The sequence below is a fragment of the Pararge aegeria genome, chromosome 4, assembly GCF_905163445.1.
Source record: "Pararge aegeria chromosome 4, ilParAegt1.1, whole genome shotgun sequence".
Taxonomy (NCBI): Eukaryota; Metazoa; Arthropoda; class Insecta; order Lepidoptera; family Nymphalidae; genus Pararge; species Pararge aegeria.
Window position 1 is genome coordinate 3,935,028 of NC_053183.1, and position 26,643 is coordinate 3,961,670.

The window sequence follows — 26,643 nt, forward strand, 5'->3', positions numbered from 1 at the left end:
GGCTATCAGTTATCACCACTTCTCGCAGAATAATATTAATGTCACCAGGGTACTTTACTTCTTCTTAATTAAGAAGAAGTAAAGTACTCTTAAATCAATATTGGAGCAGCGTGGTTGGTGGCTATAAGAGATGATTCTCCAGCAGTTCGTCATTAGTAGGTTTAGATTTAAAAAATCAATTCTTTGATATTACTTTGATAAATGCTTTTTCGTTTAACTTGTAACAATACCTTTTAGAGAAAATCGTAAAAATTTGTTTGTGGTATGAGTTTCTTAGATGAGCACTAAGGTTCTATAAACTAAGCTTAAAAGAATCTTGCTTGCCTTGAGTAGCTTTAGTCCTCGGACCTAACTATGCGAAAAAGTTCTTAAAATATTTGACGTATTTCATTTCAAATTTATTGTTCCTTTACCACGCCTTAGGGACACGTATAGGGAGGAATAAGGCCTAGTTCCTGCAGACGTGAGCGATGGGACATATTTCTATTATAAAATTTTCATTACAGAAAGTTAGTAATTAGTTATCAACCATTTCCGCTACACTGATCATATTACCTACCTATAGTTCAATTTGGTAAAATATTGCTTTAATTATAGATATATGTAAGACAGTTTTTAACTGAAGGTTAAAAACTTGTAACAGTTAATTATAAATGGCTGTGAAGGTAAAGGTACAAATATTTGACAAAACTAGTTAAGCAATAAACACTTTATTCTAACTGTCTACCTTAATGTTTACAGTCTGACCCGAGTGTACAATATTAGTCATAAAGTTAAGATTCGTCATAAAATGCGAAAAAGATGTGGAGCGTGCGACTTCTAAGAAGATATAGCACAATTTGTAAACAAAGCTCATAATGGTATTGACGCTAGCAATTTTCAAGTTTGTGAGTTGGCACTTCAGGTTTATGTCCTTTTATTTACTTAAGCTACTGCGATACTCGTATTCGCTAACTTCGTAAAGCAAAATAGATATATATTCATCAGTTATCTTAGTACCCATAACACAAGCTACGCTTACTTTGGGACTAGATGGCGATGTGTGTATTGTCGTAGTATATTTATTTATTTATTTAGAAACTCGGTGTTATTTAAGCGCACCGAGAATGGGATGTTTAGTTTCCAAGGATTTTTGATTACGGATCCTGCAATAAAAGACGAAGTAATGGTAGTTTTTTAAAGGGAACATACGCAGCCAGAGATCGTAGATAGCAAGATTAAAATTCCTTATTTTAGAATATGTCAAGTAGTTGACGTCTATTACGACGAATGGGGATTGTTTTCATCTTGGCTATGTTCCCGGGATATATGTTCCCTGGGCCTGATAATTATTCCAAACAAAATGTGAGCTAATAGAATTTGTTGACAACCGACACCGGATATAAGATTATTTTTTCTAGATTATAACTTTCAAACAGTCAGACATGGCGGCATCTTTATAATTTATCCTTATACTGAAGTGGTTTGAAAGAGCTGGAGATGTCTCTTAAAAAGTTCAAAGTTTGTATTAAACGTAAGCTTATAGAAAAGTCCTATTATAGTATAAAGGACTACGTAAACGATAAAAAAGCTTGGGTGTAAATTATTGCTCTAACCAGGTTGCTCTTCTAATAATTTAAAATGACATTGTGAGATGGTGATAACAAAAAAAAAAAAACACCCGGCTAAGTTTGTTGTGGGCTTCTTCTTAGACCAGGACGCGTTTGGAACCCTCGTAGCTTTAGTTTTAAGTTTACGAATGTGGTTATCGCCATCATCTCACTACCGTGTACGCATCTTCTTGTGTACGCATCAAAAGTGCCACCTGCCTACTTGAATAAAGATATTTTTGACTTTGACTTTGACTTTTGAGCAAAATACAAGACATTTGCATGTTTTGAAAAGGTGATACGAAATAGTACAGCAAAGTCTGCGTTAATATTTCTGTGCAATCATTGATATAGATTAAAACAACAAAAAAAACATGGTGTGAAAGGTGTTAAGAAAATTGAAATAGCAGCGACAGCGGTATCGTTGAAAGCCGTAGTGGCATTGGATAAGATTATAATATAAGTATTCGAGGTGTTGCAATCTGCAACGGGGTCCAAACTGGCAGATGACATGTAACTTTCTCTCAAGCCTGAATGAACTCTCCAACCCGGACGCGCGGCTTTTTGCATTGTTTCAGTTAATGCAATATTGTTATTATCGCATGAAATCGAAAGCAATAAAATGCTTCACGCGGCGAAAAAACGAAAACGAATCTCAGTCGTTTACACTCACTTATTAGTTGTTAATGTACATCTTAAATCTTCTTTTCATTGAGTACAGCTTTCGCTATTACCTCATATTATAGAGGAAAAACTTGAATCTACAACGAATCTTCAGGTTACATAAAATTATATGTCCGTTTCCGTTAACAATTAAAATTGTTCACCCACACCTCTATTATCAATTATGTAAGTATCTTGGCCAGTTCTCGGTGCTTGGTCTACATTAGGACAGGTCGTAACAGGATATAAAATTTTACATTCATGTCACTTGCATTTAAGAATATTCAAAGTATCAAACATAAATGTCATGTTAGCAATTTTTGCGCTACTATTTGTTTTTAATAACGATTACGTTCATAACATCATGCATTTTAATTATGTAATTTTAATGCATTTGTTTCAATTCAGTCGTTAAACTACAATAACGTTATTTGGCTGTTTGTATTTCAGATCAGCAATGCAGCAAACACACACAATGTCATGTCAAAAGATTTTCATGGTTGAACTACCATTAACTACTCTAGATTCTATGTAATATAATATATAGGAAATAGTAAAATTAAATAGTGATAAGGCAGGCCTGTTACATTCCATCAATAGCGTATAAAAGTCCATCGCTGGACTAAAGGAGTCTCCTAACAGAAGGGTTGGTGATCGCAGTAGATAGTGGTAGTAGTACAAAAGACGCCGCTGTTCTTCTCTAAATTCCCTTGGTCACCTCGTAAGCCAAAGGCGGGCAGGACAGGGTTGGTGACAAATTTATTTTAACTGCCGTCACCATACTTCAATTTGAATGTTTTATATAAAACAAAACTCAAATCTATTTCAACTAGAAATAAAATAAAAAACTTACTCTTTCGACAGGAGGTGGCAAGGTGGTGTCCACTTCTGTGTAGATGCATAAAGTTGACTTCCTCGACAGCGAATCGCTGGCGAGACTGCTGGAGCTCGACCCCGTTGAGAACTTCATCCTTCAAGCTCCCAAGGTCCTGGGCACTTCGATATCAGGTGACTTCCAAAAGCACTTCCATGTGGTGTTGCCGGCACATCACACAAGTGTCAGCCACGCAATCTCTATAAGCCTCAGTTCACGCCAGTATTTTCCTTGTTGCTATATCCTCAAGTGACAGCGCAGTGAAACTTTAAAAGTTAGGATTGGACTCCAAACTGCGAATCTCTTTCTTTGTATAGTCGTCAAAAAACCCACTTGAAATTCCAAATGGCACGATTACCCTGAAACAAAGCATAATTACTAGTTAATGAATGAATTTCTTAGAAGAGGTACTCCTCATTCAGTGCATCTAATGAATAATTGAAGTAACGCACGAATTTGCATTCATCAAGAAAGAATGAATGTGACTGTAAATTTACTGAATTTAAGATAAGAAACAAAAACTTGGACGTGTGTGTGCTTGGTTTTTACCCGTTGCATCGAGTAATTAAATACTGAAAATTGAATGAATAAAATATAGTTATGAAGCGGTTACACCGTAAATAAAAATATATAAAAAAATTTAGAAATACGAAATGAACATTAATATTTACAAAAAATCACTTATGGGCACGGTACCCAAAATGCTGGCGCTGTTGCCCCTTTGAATTGCTAGACTTAGCCGTTAAAGCTAAATAAGTGCCCGCTCTTGGGGTCACCAGATGTATACGAAATACGAAATTGAGAAAACTGCTCTTTCAATAAAGTGTACATTTTTCTACTAATCAAGGCCTTTCATTTGATACCCAATACCCGTATTGAGGTGTTTGTGAAAAGAAGCATATAATTCGCCGGATCGATTTTAATTAAACACTAGCGGACCCTCGCGACTTCGTTCGCGTATGAGTCAATCGAGAAGCTAAAATAGATCTAATGCTAACATCATAATCATCGTGGCTCTGTTCCTAGTATTATTTTACGTGGTATACTGAGTTAGTAAGTTGTCACTATTTTAGTTGGTTCATTACATACATACATCCATCCCCACAAACTTTCGCATTTATAGCATTAGTAGGATGGTACGCATACATTCGATCGTTGTACCATATGCCTTGCGACTTGCTGTTATTTGCGATGAGTTATGTCCTTTATCTCCGACAATATTTATCAGATCTTTATAAAAATTTGACAATATATGGTTGATAGTATACACTTTCAAATAAAAAAGTTCAAATTTAAAGGAGCTATAAAGTAAAATTTATAAAAAAAATTATCCCATTTCCCGGAGGAAACTTATTGTTTATCGGGATACAAAGTATCCTATATGTTGACCCGGGATATCAGCAACCACTATACCGAATTATATTTAAATCTGATCAGTAGTTTTCACGTGATGCCCGGTAATACAGACAGACAAAAATTAATTAAAAATCTGTTTTATTATAAGTATAGATAGCTGAGAACTATTTATATATAATTCGCATTCCAAACAAAAAAACACAGAATCGGAAATACGACGCCACAGACAGACACACACGCAGACATGTCAAACTGATAATAGTTTTTGCTTCGAGGATTAAAAATACACTTATTGAACGGTCACACCATAAAACGAAATAATGTTTCTAATGAATTCCATCAATGCATAGAAATAAAGTAGGTATCTCTGTTGTAATGACGATCAAAATAAACGCCTACATCAGTTGTTCTGCATTGATCTCGTTCGGTAATGGCTTCGAAAGTGTTGAAATGTATCAAGGACATGGCAATTTAGATAAGGCGATCGACATTCTGATAGTAGAATCGAATCCATTAACTAGTGATAGATGAGCGATACCGATAATGTATGCAATTTGCGGTTCAGATCGTCGGTGTGATTTATGCATCCAATAACTTGTATTGTTACGAAAAGTGATACAAAAGCAAATATCGCAACGGACAATTATTATTTCAGAAGCTAACGTCCTATAGGTCACCGAGTCGAATCGTATTAAATGAGATTCCATAACCTGACAGTTGACCTAAATAGATTTCATATAGTATCAGAATTGCAAGAGGAATCAAATATAATTTGAATTCGTTTCTATCCAGTCAGTCTAGAGATAGTCCCACTATGAGACTTTCATAACAAAAAAGTCACTTCTAATGATAGGTATAGATTAATTAAACTATTTTATTAATCTATTTCAATAATCTCTATCGGAAGGTTTTCTTGGATTTGTTCTACTTGGATTTCCGCAATGTAACACCTGCGTCTATCCAATATTTGTTCTATTTGTATTGGAACGAATGCAATGGAATTATATTAACCACTCATATTTACTATGTTCATAATGCATCAATTTCAGTAATTAATAGTATTAACTTATTTATTGTTATATTTAATGAAACACAAGAATAAGTTAGCCTAAAGTTAGTTAGTTAAAAGCTAATACAAGACAGCGGTAATTTTCGTATTATTTTTTAAGTATAAATTATATATTTAGAACAGTCTTAGACTTATGTTGATAACACACTCGATAAATTTACTTTACATTTTTATTGCGTATATGTCTATCGTATCCGCCATATTGGATTGATTCTGACCTCAAATTTAAAGTTTATGACTCTAAAGGTTATATGAGGTCAACAACAAATCTAATATGACTTCTTAACAATTTTTTTTGGCTAAATTGAAAGCTTAATTATTCTTCTCGTCTTAATTTTTTTTTTAATTGTTAAATATTGATTTCTTTCACATTTGTTTTATTAATATAACCTATATGAACTATGTAAAACTAAATAAAATCTAAAACGTCTTCGAAACCACCTCAGCAAGGCACAGTTACTAAAATGCTGGCAGCATTGCCCCTTTGGATGGCCAAACTAATTCGTTGGCCAAGGTAACTGCATCTTTATAAAAAAAATGTGAAGTCTTAATTCATTTCGAAATATATTCACGGAGTCGCATATATTAATGCAGTGATGTAGGTCCATTCATTAAAATTAAATATAAACAGCTAGAAATATCATATGCACCCTAACCAGGTTGTTAACTAAGTTTACCATAAATGCAAATTTACTTCGACAAAATGTGTTAGCCTGGGGATTTCAACTATGACTCAGCTTATCGTCTAAACCACAAAGATGTACAACAATAAGTATTTTAAACTTTAAAGTTAAGGTATGTAAATTGAAAGTCGTATATTTCCGACAAGTTAAGCAATATGAAGTGGTGTACTGTGTAGGTATGCTTATGTATTGTCTTATACAGTGAGTTAATTCTACCGTTGATGCAATCGCCGATAATAATTATGGTGAAACTATTAGATTTGGTAAGAATCTAAATATCACACTATAGGTGGGTTACGATTATACCTTCAGAAAGACCAGCTTTAATTACAAACTTTATGTATTTAATCAAATATAATTGATTTTGAAATGTACTTAATTCAAAGAAAATATTGTTTTAAAGGTCCCGGGACGACGAGGACGACGATTTGAATTCGGAAATCCCTACCAAAAAAAAACTATTTCAACATTGTATTTCTATTGGTTGTGAAAAGGATGATGCTTTTAAAATCAACAAAATTGCAGATTAACTAATCGAATATGTTTTCTAAGGTTTATTTAATACCTATCGTGTACTTTTATATGTAAAAGTTTACTAATTTTTTTAAGGCATATTTCTTTGATTAAACATCTCAAGATTTTTCTAAACATATATGAACTATACAGCAGATACTTATTAAAACCCAATATATGAAGATAGCTTTAAATAAAAAAGAATAAATATGCCGATCTCTTTATCAAAAAGTAAATTTAAAAAATTAGATAACATTAAGCCGTAGTTTAAAGACAACGAACGATAAAACAAACACATTAAATAATTGTTGCGAAAATGAGTGAACATATGAGTGTCCTTCAACTAACAAAGGAAAAGAGTGCGTAACCGAAGTGCATGAGAAAATGCGTAGTTACCACAGTAATTAGACCCCAACCGAGTCAGTAATGGGTTAAGTGACAATGATTAACGAACTACAATGTGGGATTATATTATACGTACAATATTAATTGAAGTAAACGAATCGTTGCCCTAAGTTAAATGACCTATTACAAAGCCAGTGTTATGGATGCATTGTCGATTGTTGTTATTGGATCAAATTATGGTATTCAGGCAAAGTCTGACAATAAATAATGCGAGAGTTTCAGGCATAATAATACTTTCAAACTACTAGGATATCTATGTCTATATTGTTTTTATTAATTCAAATTATGGAATTCTAGTAAAAACCATCATTCAGGCAATGATGAGATATAGGACTTTTTATACATATACAGATACTTAGTATTAGTTGAAATAAATATACAGGTAGTTAGTGATATGGATTTATTGTCGATTGTTGCAATTGTTATAATCGGCTCAATTTAGGGTATTAGAATAAGTACTGATAATAATGCAAGAGTGTCATGCATCTTCATAATAGTTTAAAATTATAAAGAATGTCTATTACTTATACTGTAAAAATAAAACTATGGTTTTAACAAAAGATAATATGAGTTTCACTGAAAATATTTAAAAATAACATCACCATTATCTTCAATGCATAATGCATTCACTTTTGGACAAAGGCCAACTAGGACACTGTTTATGCTTACAGTCCAGTCTTCAATAGTTTTCCAATCCAATAGCAATAACAATGCTTGCAAATCACTTGTAACTAACTATGAGCCCACGACTCCGCCCGCACAATTCTACGTATAACCGATGAACCGAACATTTAATGTGATTCACAACTGACTTAATATTAACTAATCATAGAATAGTTAAACTAAATCAAACAACTAATATTTAAATTGGTTGAGTCAAATCAGACGGTTCGCCTAAGCAAAGGGTGTTCACGTAAATAACATTTCCTTGTTTAATCGTTTGTATAAGTATGATAATATCCCACTTTTCTTTCAGGAAAAGTGAATGCACGCTAGCATACCAACTGATTATTTGAATGCTGATCGCACATTGCGAGAGGGAATCCTGTCGTACGAGCCGCAAGAAGTGTAAAAGAGGCACGGAACTTACAGGGATTTTGAGCACACCAATCACAGCTTACTAGCAAACTCCTTCTTTCGGCAGTCAGAATTATTTAATTAATTATAAATGTAAATGTAAAAGGAACATGGTTTGAAATTTATCTACATTTGTTAACGAAGGTAAATTGTAATTTTATTTTAGGAGCACAGCCTCGAAATGGAAATTGTGATAACATCACAGCGAGTTAGCAGGAGACAAAAAAATTATCTCCCGATTATATCCACTGAAAATGGATAAAATTTAACTATCCATCTGCCAAAAAATGGCCACCGGATGAAATTTACCCCGGTTTAATATAACACTAATAATATTCGGATATTATTTCCACCCGAAGGTAATAAAAACTAGAGAGAACGTTTGTTTTTTCCCCGTAGACAAATATGTCAATGAGAGTCAAGGTTACAATAATTTGGAGAATTCGATGCGTTCCAATCTTGGGTCGGTGGTACTTTGCGTCGGCTAATTTCAATTCATCGGACAAAAATAAGTTTTACTCGGCTTGCAAGACTCTTGCGGCCCGAGCGGATTTGACAGCACGTGCGTATATAATGTGCGTAATACAGTGATTATTGAATCTATGATTAGTGATTGCAAGGCAGAGCGAGACAGGAAATGGGCTATACGCGCGAAACATATTGACCGACTGGTGTCCGCCATGTTTCAATGATTTCGGTTACGTGAACAGGATATTAATTTACATCTACTTTCGAACAAGTAAACCGAGCTGCAGCCTGCATTGGTGCGATGGATGATCTAGAATTCTTTAGGAGTTGCACTTGTAGGTACGTACAACCTAGAATTATCTTAAGAAAAAGAATTTACTAAAATATTATTACAAAGTGGTAAATATAGTAAAGGATAAGCAAAAGCCAATAATGGAAGCAATGAATAGTTTATTTGGAAGAGTAAAATAATGCACAAGGAGACCCGTGCCTTGTTCTGGGTCGAATTAATCTCAGAATGTGGAGGGTTTATTGGCCACAGTTCACCACGCTGGCCAAGTGCCGATTGGTTTCGGTACAATTTGGCCAATTGTTTGTTGGCCATTTACCAATTGTTCGGTCAAAGGTTACAATTGTGTAACCTTTGACAATGTTACGGATAGCTCTCAGGCGTGCAGGTTTCCTCACGATGGTTCCTTCACCGTAAAGGCCATTTCTAGTTTTAGTTCAGTGATATTTCTAATTTGTTAAATTAAAACGCAAATAACTCGGAAAAGTTAGAGGTGTGTGCCGGGAACTCGGATACCCCAAAAGGGAGGCCGAAGCTCTAACTACCACTGTTTCTGTTTGCACTGAGAGCGATTTGAGAATTAATAAATTCGAAACTTTTACTAGTCACGTCCGGTGGGAGTGTTCTGCCGTGGTTAGTTACCACTTAACCAATAAAGACATGCTGCAAAGCGGTTAAGCGTTCTGGTACGATGCGGTATAGAAACCAGTTAGAGGTATTGTTTTAATATAACTGCGAAAAGATTGCTGAGATGGGAATGATGAGGTGAGATTGCAGTCAAGGGATAACTTGTAGGGGACTGTAAAAAAAGGATTCGCCCGGACCCAGCAGTGACTGTGATACAGTGTCGTACTCAAAAAATTATATCCAGTCTAATAAAATTCCTCAGAAAATGTGTATATTTTATATATACAATATTGAAACCTCTTAGTTGCTCAGCAGGAATCTGTTGGTAGAAGATGGCGTGCTAACTAGTAAACTCTTTAAAATAAAGGCCGCGTCCAATCGGCTGGAACACCACGCACAGTCGTCAATTAATGTCACGGCGACACGCAAACGTGTGAAAGAAATTAAGACTTAACGGTATTTGTGAAGGCGCTTAATTGATAACAGTCACTCTCGGACGAAATATTCGTCCAAGCAGCCACTTTTAGGACGAGGTTAATTTAAGAGTCGTGGTCGCTAACTATCGCTAACGTGGCCGCCTCATAAGAAGGCTCAGAGTCACTCAGCGAGCGATGGAAAGAGCTATGTTAGGAGTATCTCTTCGTGATCAAATCAGAAATGAGGAGATCCATAGAAGAACTAAAGTTATCGACATAGCAACGAATGGCGAAACGGAAGTGGCAGTAATAATAATAATAATAATCATTTAATTCAGACGTTTCCATCCATAGATTGTTAGTATATTAGAAACAATTTTTCCTTAACCACTAAGTTAGTATTGATTAGTTTAAATAATAAAAATAAATATGCAGGGCACATAGCTCGGAGAACCGATGGACGTTGGGATTCCCAGTTGTTGGAGTGGCAAACCCGTAGGTCGACTTTCAACCAGTTGGACAGACGACATCAAGCGAGTCGCGGGGAGCTGGATACAAGCGGTCCAGAATCGCGGAGTTTCGAGCGCCCTACAAAAGACCTATGTCCAGCAGTGGACGTCAATCGGTTGATTTGATGACGATAATGATGACTATTTGTGCCGATAGGCTTTTGGTATTGTTTTATATGCAGTGCAGAACCATGTGGGACCATAAATTATTAGGAGAGTTATGTTTTTTTAATTTTAATTTCAATAAAATGGCTAGACCTTGACTGCAATATCCTACCACTAACACCGTAATGGAACACTAAATAGCTTAGCGGCACGTTTTTGTCCGCAACCAGACCAGCAAGCATTAGAGCAACGCGGTAGGTAAATTCCCTTAAATCCTCTGTCCCGTGAAAGGGGAGGTCTGTGCTCAGCAATGGGGCAGGATATGGGTTAAATGATGATGATTAATCTTTGGAATTACAACAGACTGACATACAAAAATTTTAATAACATTTAATGTTCGAATTTAGCGGCTCCAGCGGCCCTCCAGGTGGACCCAAGCCCCCAAGACCCAAGTGAGATTTTCGTAACTCTGATCTTTAAGAGGGCTCTCTATCTTCGATACTGAAGTCAAACCGATATTTTTTCTTAATTTTTGTATGCCTGTCTGTATCTTTGCTGCATAATTTTTTTAAGAGATATCCTGGGGGTACGCCCATTCTTAGCAACTAAAAATAAACTCACGCAAACTGTAATAAGACCTGCATAACGTTTATTAAAAACAGTCAGAGTAAAAGCGTGTTGCATAAAACGCAAGAATGTTACCTCATTTAAATGGTAGTAAAGAAAGCAATAAAAAATAATTGAGAGGGCATAACTCCATTCCAATACCTGATAAGGTGGTAGGTACCTGATAAAGGTGGGTATATATTAGTTTAGTTACTGAATGATGTTATAGCTAGCAAAAGTTGACATGTACCTTATTAACTTTTCATCATCATCAGACCAACTATAAACACTGGTCTCCGCCCAAGATGAGAAGGGCATAGTCCAACACCACGGCACAGTGAGGATTGGCTTTGAGAATTCTTTCGGAATTTTCTTTGGTCTGTTTGAGTGGGAAGCTCTTAGGCCGTGGCTGCACCGTTGGATCCCAGTCACTTAAGCTATAACTTCAGCTATATATATGTATATACTAGCTAACCCCAGCGCCATCTGTCGGGCTGATTTGTGAATCTAAACCATCCAGGGTGCATCCCAAACGCATACCGAAAAATTCTTGAAATTGGTCCAGCCGTCTGAGTTCAGTGACATACCCACGCACAGAAGAAATATATATATAAATATAATTTGACAAACGAAGTTATCACCATCCCACTCCCATAACATTATGTAATTATGTAATGTATAAGCGCTACATGAACCCTAAGAGAATATATCGTAACCTCTTGTTCATACGGATCTCCTCAAAATCTATTTAATCACGTACTTTTTTTGGTTCTTGAAGTAACTCTTTATAGCGAAGATAAAACTCACGAACGAACACCAAACTCATTTATAAAAAGGCTAAGCTTAGTAGTATGTACCATGTGAAATACCAAGCGAAGCATTAAGCAGATATCGATAAATCAAATGGCTGTGGTAAAAAAACTTCAAAACGCCTTAAAACATTGACTCTGTACCAAAATAAACCAATCAAGGTTTATTACTCAAAATTAGATATCGCGTACTCTGCATTTTTTGTTTTGCACCTGACCACGATGAAGGTTCAACGAACTTTCATCTCGGCAACTCAGGCATTAAACAGTAGTCACGTAAAATAAAGCTTTTTTAGAAACATTGGAGCCTCCAATATACTTTACTACTTTAAACTGGAAACTACCAAAAAAAAATTAGGTCATTAACTAACTTTTAAAAAAAAGGTTGAGGTTGGCAATTCGGTTGTATTTTTTTTGTTTGTTACCTTAGAACTTCGTCATTTATTAATTTAAAAAAAAAACTGTTTGAAACCGCATACTTCCAAAGTGGTCTTATTTTTATGGGATGGGACCTCCTCAAATATTATAGGCACAACTATGGTGATTTTAATTTTTTTTTATAGGAAATTGTGCATTCTCGTTTAAAAACACGCAATATTTATGTGTTTTTTGTGCATTTTTGTCAAATCAAAACTGTGTACAGTGGCGTGCACTTCATACATGCACAAAAGCACTGCATACCCAAATTATTTTATAGTACGAGTGATTGGAGGGGAATTTTTCCATTTTATGCCATGTACCTGCTTTATGCATACCCTGGCCAAAAACCCTATGCACGCCACTGACTGTGTACACACTTTAGGGTTATCTGCAGACATAAGATTTGTTCACCGAGTAGGTGAGCTACGTATTAAATCGTTGAAGTTAACAGTTTTTTTTTGCTAGTTTTGTAATACAGTAGGTATTGTGTAGTCAAATCTAGAAAGTAATCGCAATTTTATACCTTTTTCTGTTGACCGATTGGTCCACCTTTAGTTCGAATAAGATTTGATAGTGTCTACTTATATACATATATATATATTTCTTATATCTTTAAACGAGCAATTCTATAATATCTATAATTATAATATCTATCAATATATAATATATCTATATTAATATTTATAATATCTATCAATATATATATAATTGAAATAAATTAATTAATTGCAACACAATATAAAATAAAATAAATGACTTGACTAATTAAATTAATCGACAACAGCTCTATAAAGTATAAAATAAATTGGATTGGATACAGACATAATATACATTTCGTATTTAAAGTTTTATTATTCTCAATCCTTAGGACTTCGTGTGTGGTCATAGATAAGGATCTTTCTCGTTTCAAAGATGAAAAAAATGGCAAGGGATAGCAAATACATTCTACGACACTTGATGTATGGCATAAGAAATCATAACTCACATTGTTACAACAGTCTTAAGACTAGTACAGTTTCCAAGTCAAGCTTGACTAATAAAAAAGGTCTATTAAATAGATAAGAATGTATTTTTTATCTCTAGTGTAAAAACATTAGTAAGCTTGATTATATACCTACTTGCATTCGAAGTCATGAATGTCACTCACCCGGATACGAATTTTGGATATTAAAATTTTATAAATGTAGTTCGATTACTTCATAGTGCTCTATCATTTGTCAACGATATAGTTTCAAATGCCTAGGTCACGATTGACTTTTTATGATCTGTGACGAATTTGAATTTCCTATGCGGACGAGCTTCGATTAAAAAGCTAAGCACATTTTTTTTGTTCTCTTCGACTTTCATTCGAGCCTTTATCTAATATAGAGATTGCACAACATTGCGCATTTTGTTCATCATTGACACTGCAATTTACTCCAGTCAATTTATTCATCTGTGCCAATTTTTCAGAAATAAGCTTTTATTATTACCATGTTTTTGATTTCAATTTTTTAAAACATGTACGATTTATGTACGACTGAAGCTTTTTGTGCTTCTTAAATTTTATGGCTTTTCTTAAATTATCTTTGAAGATTTTTTACGGAACTTAACACGCATAACACTCGCAACCATTGTTATAGTTTTGAAAAAAAAAAAAAACAATATTAAATAAAATATTATTAGTGCGATTTGTTTGTCCCTTCCTCACGCTCTAATTGAACAACCAATCCACTTGATTTTTTGTGTACAGTTACTTGAAAGTACTGAGAGTAACATAGGGTACTTTTCATTTCAGGAAAACAACAGAATTTGTAAAAGGTACCGTAATAAACGACAACAAAAGGTAATGTTCGTAATTAATGTCCATATACTCATGGAATACTATAGATTTTTTTTACTGCCTTTATAGGTATGTAAAAATTGTTAACCCTTGTCGTTATCTTATATTATTTACTACTTCGCTTCGACTACGCTGGCAATTAAGAATACCATCAACTAAGTTTTTCATGCGCGAAATTACTTTTTTAACACTTTTGTTCACTCTCTTAGATTTAGGCCTGTTATCTCCAACATTTTACGTTTTTGGCGCAGTTATGAGCGCTGTTGTTTTAAGTTTGAGGTCCCGGGTTCGATTCCCGGCAGGGGCAAATCGGGACAAATATTATAATTTCTGAATTATCTCTCGCCGCGCGTCTGGTGAGGGTCTTCAGCCTTGACTAGTGGCTACCCTACCGACAAAGACGTACCGCTAAGCAATAAAGCGTTCCGGTACGATGTCGCATAGAAACCGACTAGGGACTAGGGGCTTACACAAAGTAGATTAAAAAAAAAGCTAACGTATGCATTCTGCACAAAATTAACAGGGTCATACACTACATGATGTTGTTCCTATAAGGCGCAGATACTAGTCATAAATCTTATTGTTGGAAACTTTTTACTTATATGCATCTTAAGGTCAGCAATCCTTCAATGTGTCATATGTTAGCATTGTTTGACCGCCATACTCCATGTACTAAAATAGGTTGGTCACGATTTTGACTTTATGGACAAACCTACCTACTTGCAAGACGTTAATTAGTTAGATACTTAGACTTTATTTAGTAGATTATATTATTTTTTGAACAACTACTTAAAAAATCTTTAAAAGATACTTCCAAGATAGTCAATACCATTTTAAAGATAGCCTAAATATGTAAGTTTAAATGTCAAGGTAAATTTAATATGTAAATTTATGATTCGTATTTAACTTTCTTTTATTCGGCGCTACAGAATGTTAATATTCATTTATGTTAAGCAATCTATTTTCTGATATCACTCTGATTTTATTTGTAGACTATATTAGTGAGGTTTTAAAGACATTTTTGGATTTGACTTATAAAAAAGAGGTTTACTATAACTGCTGTATCTGTATATCAGCCAGTAGGGTTAGTATGCGCGCCACGAGGTTATTATGTCTACCATTTTCTCGTAAAATTTCTATGAGATAATATAGGTAGATGATTCTAATAAGGCTTCTATTAGGCTAAATAATTCTTACGACGTACTCTTACTTTAATGTACATGGCTTTATGGCGTCAAGATATAAGCAGGATTAGCTATATTTTTTAGTAAAGATTTAAGTAGGCCTAGGTTTTGTTTAATCCACTACAAGTTAGCCCCTGGCTGCATTCTCACCTGGTAGTGATGACGTAGTCTAACATGGTAGCGGGCTGTTAGGGAGGGGGTAGTCATACCCCTATGCTGATCAGTATTTTATAGTATCAAACAACGCGGGCATGACCCTAATTCATCATCATCACTTCAACCGATTGAAGTCCACTGCTGGACATAGGTCTTTTGTAGGGAGTTTCAAAATCCACGGCCCAGGACGGCCGCTTATTTCCAGCGGCTCCCAGCGACTCGTTTGATGTAATATGTCCACCTCGTTAAGGGCCGACCAACGCTGCGTTTACCTGTGCGGGGTCGCCATTCTAGCACTTTGGAACCCCAACGTCCATCGGTTCTCTGAGCTATGTGCCCCGCCCATTTCACTTCAGCTTTGCAACTCGCTGAGCTATGTCGGTAATTAACCGGTGACCTTAATTACTTTAGTTCAAAACATGTAAGCTTTATGTTCTATTGTAATATAGTAGTAGGAATGGAGCTTTTTGAGACCGAGCTCGTCCGGGGAAGTACTAGCACCATGCATATTTCTGCCGCTAAACAGCATTGGTATTGGTTAAACGGCGTGGTTGTCCGTGTAATTGCAGGCGGAAGAGGCTTAGTATATTCGTCCGTCAGTAATTATTACTGTAAATATATTAAACAATGCAAACATCGTCATCTAGCCCCAAAGTAAGCGTAGCTTGTGTTATGGGCTCTAAGATAACTGATGAATATTTCTATGAATTATATACATAAATACTTATAATATACAAATAAACACCCAAACACTGAAAAACATGCATGTGCTCATCACACATACGCTTTTCCAGATGTGGTAATCGAACCCACAGTCTTGGACTCAGAAAGCAGGGCCGCTGCACGCGGCGCCAATCTAGCGTAAAAACTAACAACAAATATTTTATTTAAAGTTATAAATTACTAGTTTGTTTTTAAATTTCGAATTCTAAAGCTTAAAGAAGCGGCGAAGCCGTAAGAAAGGTTTAATCGATAAACTGAGATTTAATTAAACAAATGAGAGCCGATTCAAGCTGAGGAAAAAGCTCCAACTAACTAAAAACCAGTTCGAAAAGCACGTCTACCTGATGATTGCATTCCGTACATTTTTGAACCTGTACCCAGACCCACTAACCACTACATTGTATGAAATTTGTCAAAACCTTTTTCGAACTTATCACCTAATCGTTTTTAGAAAAAAGTGCATACCTGACTGGGTGTGAAAAATTGCAATTACCTGGACAATCTTATCAAGGCACTTAATTTTTGTTTGGGTTTCCATTTGTTCTTGATAACGTGATAAGAATAAGATTGAAATTTTATTCATAGTTTCAATAATGTATAAGATGGCATTATAAAAGACTGTAACTCTTTCTATTTAAATCATCAAAACACTGAGTTTATTTACAAATTAATTTTGAAGATCATGTCTTTACAAGTGAGATTTTTACATAAATGCTTCTAACCGAACATTAATTATTTTGCTTTGCCGAACTCTTTATTTAAATGGTTCTTATTTTATTTAAGCTACGTTTGTGTTAAGTTTTTGTTTGTTTTTAAACTTGTGTTACAGTAAATTTATAAAGTGGGTAAATAATTAAGCTTTTGGTAACTATAAATTCATATTTGCCAGATTTTATATTCATGACATTGAGTTGGTGGGTATTTTGATATAAATATGACTGGACTGCACCGCAGTCCTACACGGACTCGAACGATACAAAGATACCTCCCGGTGTCTTAAAATTTACTAGGTAACTATAACATTTTCTAGGTAACTAAATTAAATCCATCGTCAAAACATCGTGGCGCCAATTTTAAGCAGTATTGAGACACGAAAAAAAACTTCACTTCATCAGCATTACCTAACATAGAATATAAAGGTCAAGTATTTAATGTGTTTGATTCAACACGGAGGTAATTTATTATTTTTCTTGTTATTGTATCAGTGTCGAATGTCGTGCCAGTCATGCATGGTTATTAAAGAAATCGGAATTATGATGGGAATATTAAATTTGTTTTTCTTCTTAACTAATCTTAATTTTTTTCCCAAATACACAAGTTGTAGTGATTCAAGACTAATAAAATGCCTTGTCAGTTTTGCAGCGACGTAAGTTAAAAGTGTCGTTTTATGTCGTTGTGGTATGTGATTCTTGGTGTGCAATAAAATATTCTTCTTTCGTTCCTTCTAGCGAATATTATCTAATGTCCAATCTGTTTGGCCACTCTGAATTACGCCCAAGCTTATTTCAAGGTTTCCAAAAAGTTTGCAGTATACTCTCTGGGAAAGCCTTGTTGCTTGATTTAGTTTTCCAGCAACTTATTAACTGGTCGTTTTCATACCAAATTTGCGATACTACTGTAGTTGCGTTTTGTATGAAGACGACCACCTACTTGCCACTTAGTGAGGACAGAGAGTAATTAGTACTAAAAGCAGATTTAGGCAAGTTAATCGGTACTAATGACGCAACACGTTATAACTTGCTTCTACACAAATCACTTAAAATCGAACCAAAAGCCTTTGTCTTTTTTTAAAAAGATAACTGTCTTTTGTTGAATAATAATTGTGTTTATCTCGTCGTATCTCTATCTAAACAACAAAAAAAATGTTAAGACTATTTCCGGTTGAAGTTATTAAATAAGTAATCATCAATGGCCTCTCAATTTAGACCATCATGACGATGGAGAGAATAGTTACGGTCATTCGGAATAATTGATTTAAGTACTTTCTTAGTATAATAGTTAAACTAGGTCAGTTATATTTTGTACTTCAAACTTACAATGTAGGCTTTATTTCTTTAATCATCCTACTATTAGGTTAATTTTGGTACAGGTTAAAGTAGAATGCCCGAAGATTCTAAATTCAAATAAGGAAGAGATCAAAAGATTGGTTCTGGATGTCACGGTCAATTTGAAACTCGATTAGATAAAATGGTTTCGGCGCGTGAAAAAAAAGCAAGCTATCAAACTTGTAGGACCACAAATTCCGTTAGTCTGGTCTAATCCGACTTCGATGCCAACCGGTTTATTGAATTTAAAAGGTTTGAAAGAAAGTTAGGGAGACAAACTGAGCTATACATAAAACTCGTCTAGACGTTTTTCTTTCACCAAATTTTGTACTTTTTTGGACGGCCGATTGGCGCAGTGGGCACCCCCTGCTCCGAGGCACTGGGTTCGATTCCGACAACTGAAAAACGTTTGTGTAATGAACATGAATGTCTTTCAGTGTCTGGGTGCTGATCTATATATTATAAATATTTATGTATATATGTAGAAACCGGTAGACGTGAAGCCAGGGGACCAGGCGAACCTAAGACGCAACCAGAAGCAGAAGAAAGTAGTATTTACCTAGTGCAGGGAAGTAGACCATTTAAAGAGAACTAAGGCTTTGAGAAATTCTATTCCCAGAATGTGAGGTTAGTAACACTAAGCCGGGTCCCTTTCCTATTCAGCAATGCTATGCACCCATTATCCTTACATATACAGCAAACCGGATATCCATAAATGTTGAAACGGGTCATGCGTTAGTCACGTTTATGGCAAGCTGTGGTGTTATGGCCAGCAATACAAATAACCTATGCTTGATCTAACCACCCCATTCCTAACGTATTAAAGACTATTACTAAATTGGTATCGTTTGTTATGTAACCGTATTTTATTTTATCATAAATTAAAAGTTTAAAGGACCGACATTAATACATTAATTTGATACCCATATTGAGGAAGTGGTAAATAAAAAAAATTGTTGGTTTACAAATTCGGCATTTTGTGATAGCGGCCATCTTCGATTTGACATTTGTCATTGTGCCAAGTACTGTACTAGTCAAGTCCAAATTCAAATTTAAAATTTCTTTATTCATGTAGGCCTATCACAGGCACGCGGGAGTTAAAATTAAATCTTGTCTACTTTACTGTGGATTAAGTTTTGACACAACCTTTACTTTGCAATTGCAGACTCTACGTAAACAGGTTGAACATGCTTTTAGATTCTATGAGCGTAAAATCCCTCGCCTACTTTTTACTCTTTCTTAATATGGACTGGCTTAGTAACCGTACTTTCTGGGAGACTAGGACAGGTGTGATCCTCATATAAACTGAATAATCTAACAAATTAACGATAACAAGTCCATATATCTTATATCTTTAAACGAGCATTCTCGTATATATATAATTGGAATCTCGGAATCGGCTCCAACGATTTTCATGAAATTTAGTATACAGGGGGTTTCGGGGGTGATAAATCGACCTAGCTAGGATTCATTTTTAGAAAATGTCATTTTATTTATGTTTTCCGGTAATAACCGATTTGTAGAAGTTGCACGAGTCAGCTAGTTTGTGTTAATAAGTATAGGTGCATGCACAGCAACATCGGCATTCAAAGTTTTTCAAGTTATCTTTGATATTATTGGGCAGGAAAGTTCTTGAAAAATGCTTGCCTTGTGTGTCCATTTTTTAATTTTTATAAATCTTCTGTGTATGAAAGACTGATATTGTACACCACAGAGAAAAAAATCAGAGCATTTCAAATACAATACAGCGATAAGGTAGAAGGTAAAATTTTGATATCTTATCTTAATATATATAAATCTCCTGTCACGATGTTTGTCCGCGATGGACTCCTAAACTACTTAACCGATTTTAAATTAAATTGGCACACCGTGAGCAGTCTGCTCCAACTTAAGAGATAGGATAGCTTAGATCTTTAATTATAGTCGAAATTTTATTTTATTGCAAATTATTTGTCTTTAATTAATTGACAGTCACATGTTATACATATATATACTACTATACTCATTTAAGGCTTAACGATACTGAATACTTTAAAAACAAAATCAAACGCAGACGAAGTCGCGGGCAACAGCTAGTATAAATATATAATACATACAATATCTCTTACATTTGGTCAGTTAACAGATAACCAGGGCTAAAAGGAAAATTCTAAGTATGCATAGTGGTAAAATCAATCTTATATATACACATATACACATAATATCTTAATACAGAACTTGCGATTTTATTATCGGTATTCACAAAAAATCTATAATGTTTTGTAATAACACTCCACTGTTTTGTAAATCCAGTTTTAAAACCCCAAAAACATAAAATTTAACTAGCCAGCCATTGTTTTTTAAACTTATAGGAGGCAAAGGCGGATCCTTAATGCATATGGACAGAACATTTAATCACTTTTTCTCAAAATAACAAACGTAATAAAAAGGCATAATAAAGACAATTTGCACCGCAATCCGTACTTATAAGAATGGAGCAATTTCATTATAATTCCAAATTTTATTGCGATTCCATCGTTAAAGCGTTTCAAGAAGTTGGGCAAACAGTGGAATTATAATTACATCACACATAAGTATATTTATATACGTATATTTTGTAATGGTGACGTAAACTTTAATAGTTTCATATGGAGGATTACCCAAATTTTTTATCTTCGTTGTAATATTATGCCGACGCGTACGGCGTGCAGCCGCGTGCTGCATGACAGTTTCGTGTTCTTACATTGTTTGTTAATATGCTTACGTATTCTTATGTTCTAAATGTAATAGTGTTCACATATATGTATCGTGGGAAATTAAAACTGTGATTGTAATGAGTAATATGCCGGAGTGTATCAATGCTAGTTTTTTCACTCTTTAGAAAGATATGGCATACATTTGGCATGCATAGATTTTTTTTTATATTACCTGGATATATTTTTATTGCTGTGGAATGCGCTCCGTATCGACATAAGGCAGTCTTAATAACTTCTTATATTTCAGAAAGCTGTCAAAAATTACTATAGTTTACTAATGTATAGTTTATTAATGTATTTATGATTTGTCAAAGTGTATATTAGTTTATTATTATTATTATTTTTTTATATTTATTATATTATGTTTTATTTTATTTGTGTAATCTAGTTCAAGTATTAGTATGTAATATATTTATAATAATATTTAATATATTATACCTAAGTAAGTTTTTTTTTTTTAATTATGCGCAACCTGCAGTCTGTTATTCTTTTGTTTTCCTAATCCTAAGGTTGGCTGACAGAGATCGCTAGTATAGTAATAGGCAGGTATAATAGACAGCATTATTGCTAACAAGCAATCATTACCTTACATAGGAAAAGTTAACGTGCTACAATTTTGTTTTTATAATACGTTAATGTTACTACATTAGTTAACACAATAGTTTCACCAGTACCAATTCTTATCTTGGTAGGAATGTTGAGTAGTCGTAATACACGAGTGGTCCCCACACACTTATTAAACAACTGATAAACACTTGCCACTGATTAGGAAGCTTCTTATATTTTCTCCCAGCCTGACCACCTTCCACACAAACAGACACCCGTACGACCAACAACAGTTAAGTTTAGCCAGGGACTGCGCAACAGGGAAGGTGCGAGCCTTTGACGCCAATTGCGTTTTTCAATTTGGGTTGGTTTTATTTTACTTAAATTTGTTCTTTGACGATAATTGTCTGGTTTTTATGCGCTCGTCAAATTACTTTATTGTATTTCTTTATGATAGCCTACAATAAAGATAAGATATAATTTATAGGAGTAAAACTCACTTTTGCAATAAGTTTAAATCCAACTAAACATTTTTAAGTAGTGTCTCCGACTGTGCCCCGCCCATTTCCACTTTACACACTAAAACAACTTATCATCAAAATATTTTTATCAACAACGTCATTATTATGTTGTGGTTGCGGTTTTTTCCACAATATTTTCTACAACACATTTTTAAAGTCGCTGCCAAGCAAAATTAACAATTTACTGGTCACTATAATATAATAGCGAATTTATTTTCGGCTATTAATTATTTTTAAGTGGGGACAGCGAATTGGATAGGAGCTCGACTTCACTTTCGGGGGGCCGAGTTCGAATCCCAATACCTCTAACTTTTCTAAGTTGCGTTTTTATCAATCAAAATATCACTTGCTTCAACGGTGAAGGAAATAAACAAATAAATAAATAAATAAATATAATACGACAGTACACACATCGCCACCTAGCCCCAAAGTAAGCGTAGCTTATGTTATGGGTACTAAGACAGCTGATGAATATTGTTATGAATATAATACACAGAAATACTTATAATATACAGATAAACACCCAGACACTGAAAAACATTCATGTTCATCACACAAACATTTTCCAGTTGTGGGAATCGAACCCACGGCCACGACTCAGAAAGCAGGTTCGCTGCCCACTGCGCCAGACGGCAGTCGAAAGGAAAAACATCGTGAGGAAACCTGCAAGCCTGAGATTTCTCCATAACGTTCTCAAAGGTGTGTGAAGTTCACCAATCTGCATTGGGAAAGCCCTTCTCATTGTGGGACCCATAGAGTTGTTGTTAGTTTGTTGTTGCTATGCGGGTTGATGGTGAAGGAAAGACTTAAAATGTATTGAATTCGTTTGTATTAAAAAAATATATATATGCTCCTTTTGATTTGATATTTTGCAGGGTGATTCCTTATGAAATATACTTATGCTTCCATCAATATTATTTCGTAATTATGTTACACGTTGCATATCTTTTGTAACATGTAGTTTCATTGTTTACAGTAAATAAGTTAATAAGCTTGTCGGCAACGGCAAATTGGATTAATGCTCCAGTTACGTCGCGGGTGGGCCAAGGTTCTCTATGTACTTATCTATTATTTATATTATTTTCGGCTTAAGCGAAGCCAATGAAGTTGGCTGCATTTTATGGGAGGAATTCATCGTAACAAGGTTTTTCCTTTACATTGTTACACATTTCAGTATTTGTATACGTTCTGTTCTGTTGCTTGATTTTTCGGATCTTTGCTGATCTATTGGAAAGGTAAAAGTAGAGTAGGGAATACCAAACGTAACACAGATAGAGATGATTTGCTATATGAAAGAATAAATAAATATACTACGACAATACACACATCGCCATCTAGTCCCAAAGTAAGCGTAGGTGTTATGGGTACTAAGATGACTGATGAATAGTTTTATAAATAATATACATAAATAAATACTTATAAAATTCAGATAAACAACCAGACACTGAAAAACATTCATGCTCACCACGCAAACATTTTTCCGGTTGTGGGAATCGAACACACGTCTTCGACGTCGCTGCCCACTGCGCCAATCGATCGTCAAATATGTAGAATGCCGATTGCTTGAGGTTATAATATACCAAAAAGATTGTAAATATGTTCTTAAATCGTTTAACATGTTCAACGACAGAGATGATGTTAACATCATTAAAAATCTATAACAGTGAACTGCTGGACTAAATACCTCTCCGAACAGGACGGTTTGCCCATAGTCATCCCGCTGGGCAGACGCGTAGGGGATCGCAGACCCTTAGTCATCTCGTACGACAGCCGCGAGAAGAAGAGGGGAGATGACCACTGAGTTGCTGTGTATATTATAAAATTATTTATTTATTTATTTGGTATCTATGACCCATCACTACACACTTCACTATTATAACATAACTAGAATAATTAAAAACTAAACTAAATAAAAAAAAAACTTACATTAAATATTAATATGCAATAAAAAAAAAAGTTACATGTTAATTTAAATTAATTAATTTTTATTATTTTTTTTTATTTTTATTAGTTTAATATAATATGATAACTAATACCAAGAAGCATTAACTATCCAACGCTACAGAAAACTAAACGCGACACCGTTGATCGTATCATATGTGAAATCGATTTCGAAAACTAATGAGGAATGCAGATATACGTAGACAATAGGTAACACTGGTATTCCATTGAATGTGTCAAACAATAATTTGCAAAGGAATCAATGCTGAGTAGGTCGTGGCTAACCTGTCAATCTTAGAAGCATTTCAAAACAATTTTGCCTTTAAGGGACCCGATAACCTTAAAACGCAAGGCGAATCTATTTCGTGAACTAATGTGGCACGTAGATTTAAAATCGATTTCGCAACGGAACAAGATCGTGTCCGATTGGACCGTGAACGGGAATGTGGTGCGATTTGGGCCACATGTGTTGTTGCTTAGATAGTTCAAATAGCGTTACTTTGAATACCTTTTGTTCAACTTTAAACAGTATGTTGAAATTACATAATTACTAGCTGTACCCGAAGCATTGTCTGCGTGTACTTTTCATGCTACTATAGAGGGCAGGGAAGGGCCAACCAAAACGAAGGTAAGCCAAAATGGATGAATAGTTGTCTCGGTAACGAGGCGGAGCCTATGACGTACTTGATAACGTATTCAGTTGATATTTTATCATAAAATATTTAGGATTCATATATTATCCCCTATCCAATGCCCTATCAAGATCGATCGCATGAATAAAAAGTTCATTAATCATCAATTATGCCACACAATTCTCTAACTAAAATGAACTAAAATGTCAGGACTGAAAATAAATTTTCCCATAGCACTATTTATATATAGTAATTTAAAAACTTTAGTTTAGAGATTTGAGTACTACAAAATTCTAAATTCATTTATTTCAATTTGGGCTAGGCCCAGTTTATAAGCACTTTTGAAACGTTAAGTCAGTCTGTTTGTAGTGACTGTACCACCGGTTCGGAAGGCATATTCCACCAAGAAGAGCCGCCAAATTATAAAATATATTTATAATTCATAAAATCCATTCGTATCTATAAAATTGTCATGACTGAAACTAAATCCGAGACCTTTTCAAAATGTTTCCCGTATAATTTTAAAAGTTTATTTAAAAGATATGGGTACAAAAATATTGCCGCCAAATTCTCATTTATAATATTCATTGAAATTAAGATTTTAAAACTTATTTAAATCAGTAAAAACGTTTTAGTATTTATGCCTAAAATAGCGTGCCCAATATAATCTCTAACCAAATCTAACCTTTTACTTATTACTAGATCGTGCGCACCATGTTCAAAGCGGTGTTCTTATCACCGAATGTCATCTGGATTCCCTTGTCCTTTCACTGAGTTAATATTTTAAGTGGGTCCCCTAATGTATCGTTTTTTAAACCAATTTGTAGATTTGTATCGATAGTTTCAGGTCTGGCTTTTCTGTTAATTATTGTTGCAAGGTCAACTTAAATCTTCGAAACTTAGAGTAGATTTCAACGTTTCTATTAAATTCCAACTTCACAAACACCGCATCGCTATTGAGACGAGTAGGTAGGTATTAACTGTAGATAAGTCCGTTAGTAAAATAAGGGTAACATGGCCTATTTGCTAAAGGACAATCAAGTCGATTAAGCCGGTAAAGCACCACTGACCTGACTAACGGTCTTACTGATCACCGAAATTCGAACGCATCGTATTGAAATTAATTCAGGAACTTTGGCTTAATGTGAAAGCACATCAATAGCTTATAACAGTCCACTTCTGCACTAAAGGCCACTACTAATGGGGAGGGTTTCTCACCATCACCATGAGAATAATGGAGACGGGTTTGTGTTCGCAGGCATAATATATTTACGTCTTATTTATAATAACTTAATCATCATCATCATCACTTCAACCGTTTGAAGTGCACAGCTGGACATAGGTCTCTCGGCGACTAGTTTGATGTCGTCAGTCCACCTCGTTGGGGACCGACCAACGCTGGGTTTACTTGTCCGGGGTCGCCATTCATGCACCAGGGAACCCCAACGTCCAACGGTTCTGCGAGTGCACCCCGCCCATTTCCACTTTACACACTAAAACAACTTATCATCAAAATATTTTTATCAACAACGTCATGACTATGTTGTGGTTGCGGTTTTTTCCACAATATTCCGACCCTGGCACTATCTCTAGCTTACAATACTATGACGACATTGATCTCTATTACTTTGATCCATATATTTTAATTATTGACCTTCTTCTTGCATGCTTTCTATTATATTTTATCTTTTACTATTATATGATTGTTATTATCCCATTTTTTCCTCTATAAGAGCATAAATTACCTTATTTAGTTTATTAACGCTTTGGACGTAAATATTTTTGAATGGTCGTATACTTAGTTATTACTTGAAAGATAATGAAGAGGTCGAATTTAAAATTAAACAATAATAATATTTT

At 34.7% G+C, this 26,643-nt stretch overlaps 1 protein-coding gene across 1 annotated transcript in view; it reads right to left on the reverse strand.

The window, feature by feature from the left end:
* Nucleotides 1–26,643, reverse strand: part of LOC120637607 (nuclear transcription factor Y subunit gamma-like) — an 81,114-nt gene that overhangs the window by 45,878 nt on the left and 8,593 nt on the right. The window contains exon 2 of the mRNA XM_039909488.1: nt 3,106–3,485. Coding sequence (XP_039765422.1) covers nt 3,106–3,222 — 117 coding nt within the window. The 5' untranslated portion in view covers nt 3,223–3,485. The remainder of the gene's footprint in view (nt 1–3,105; nt 3,486–26,643) is intronic.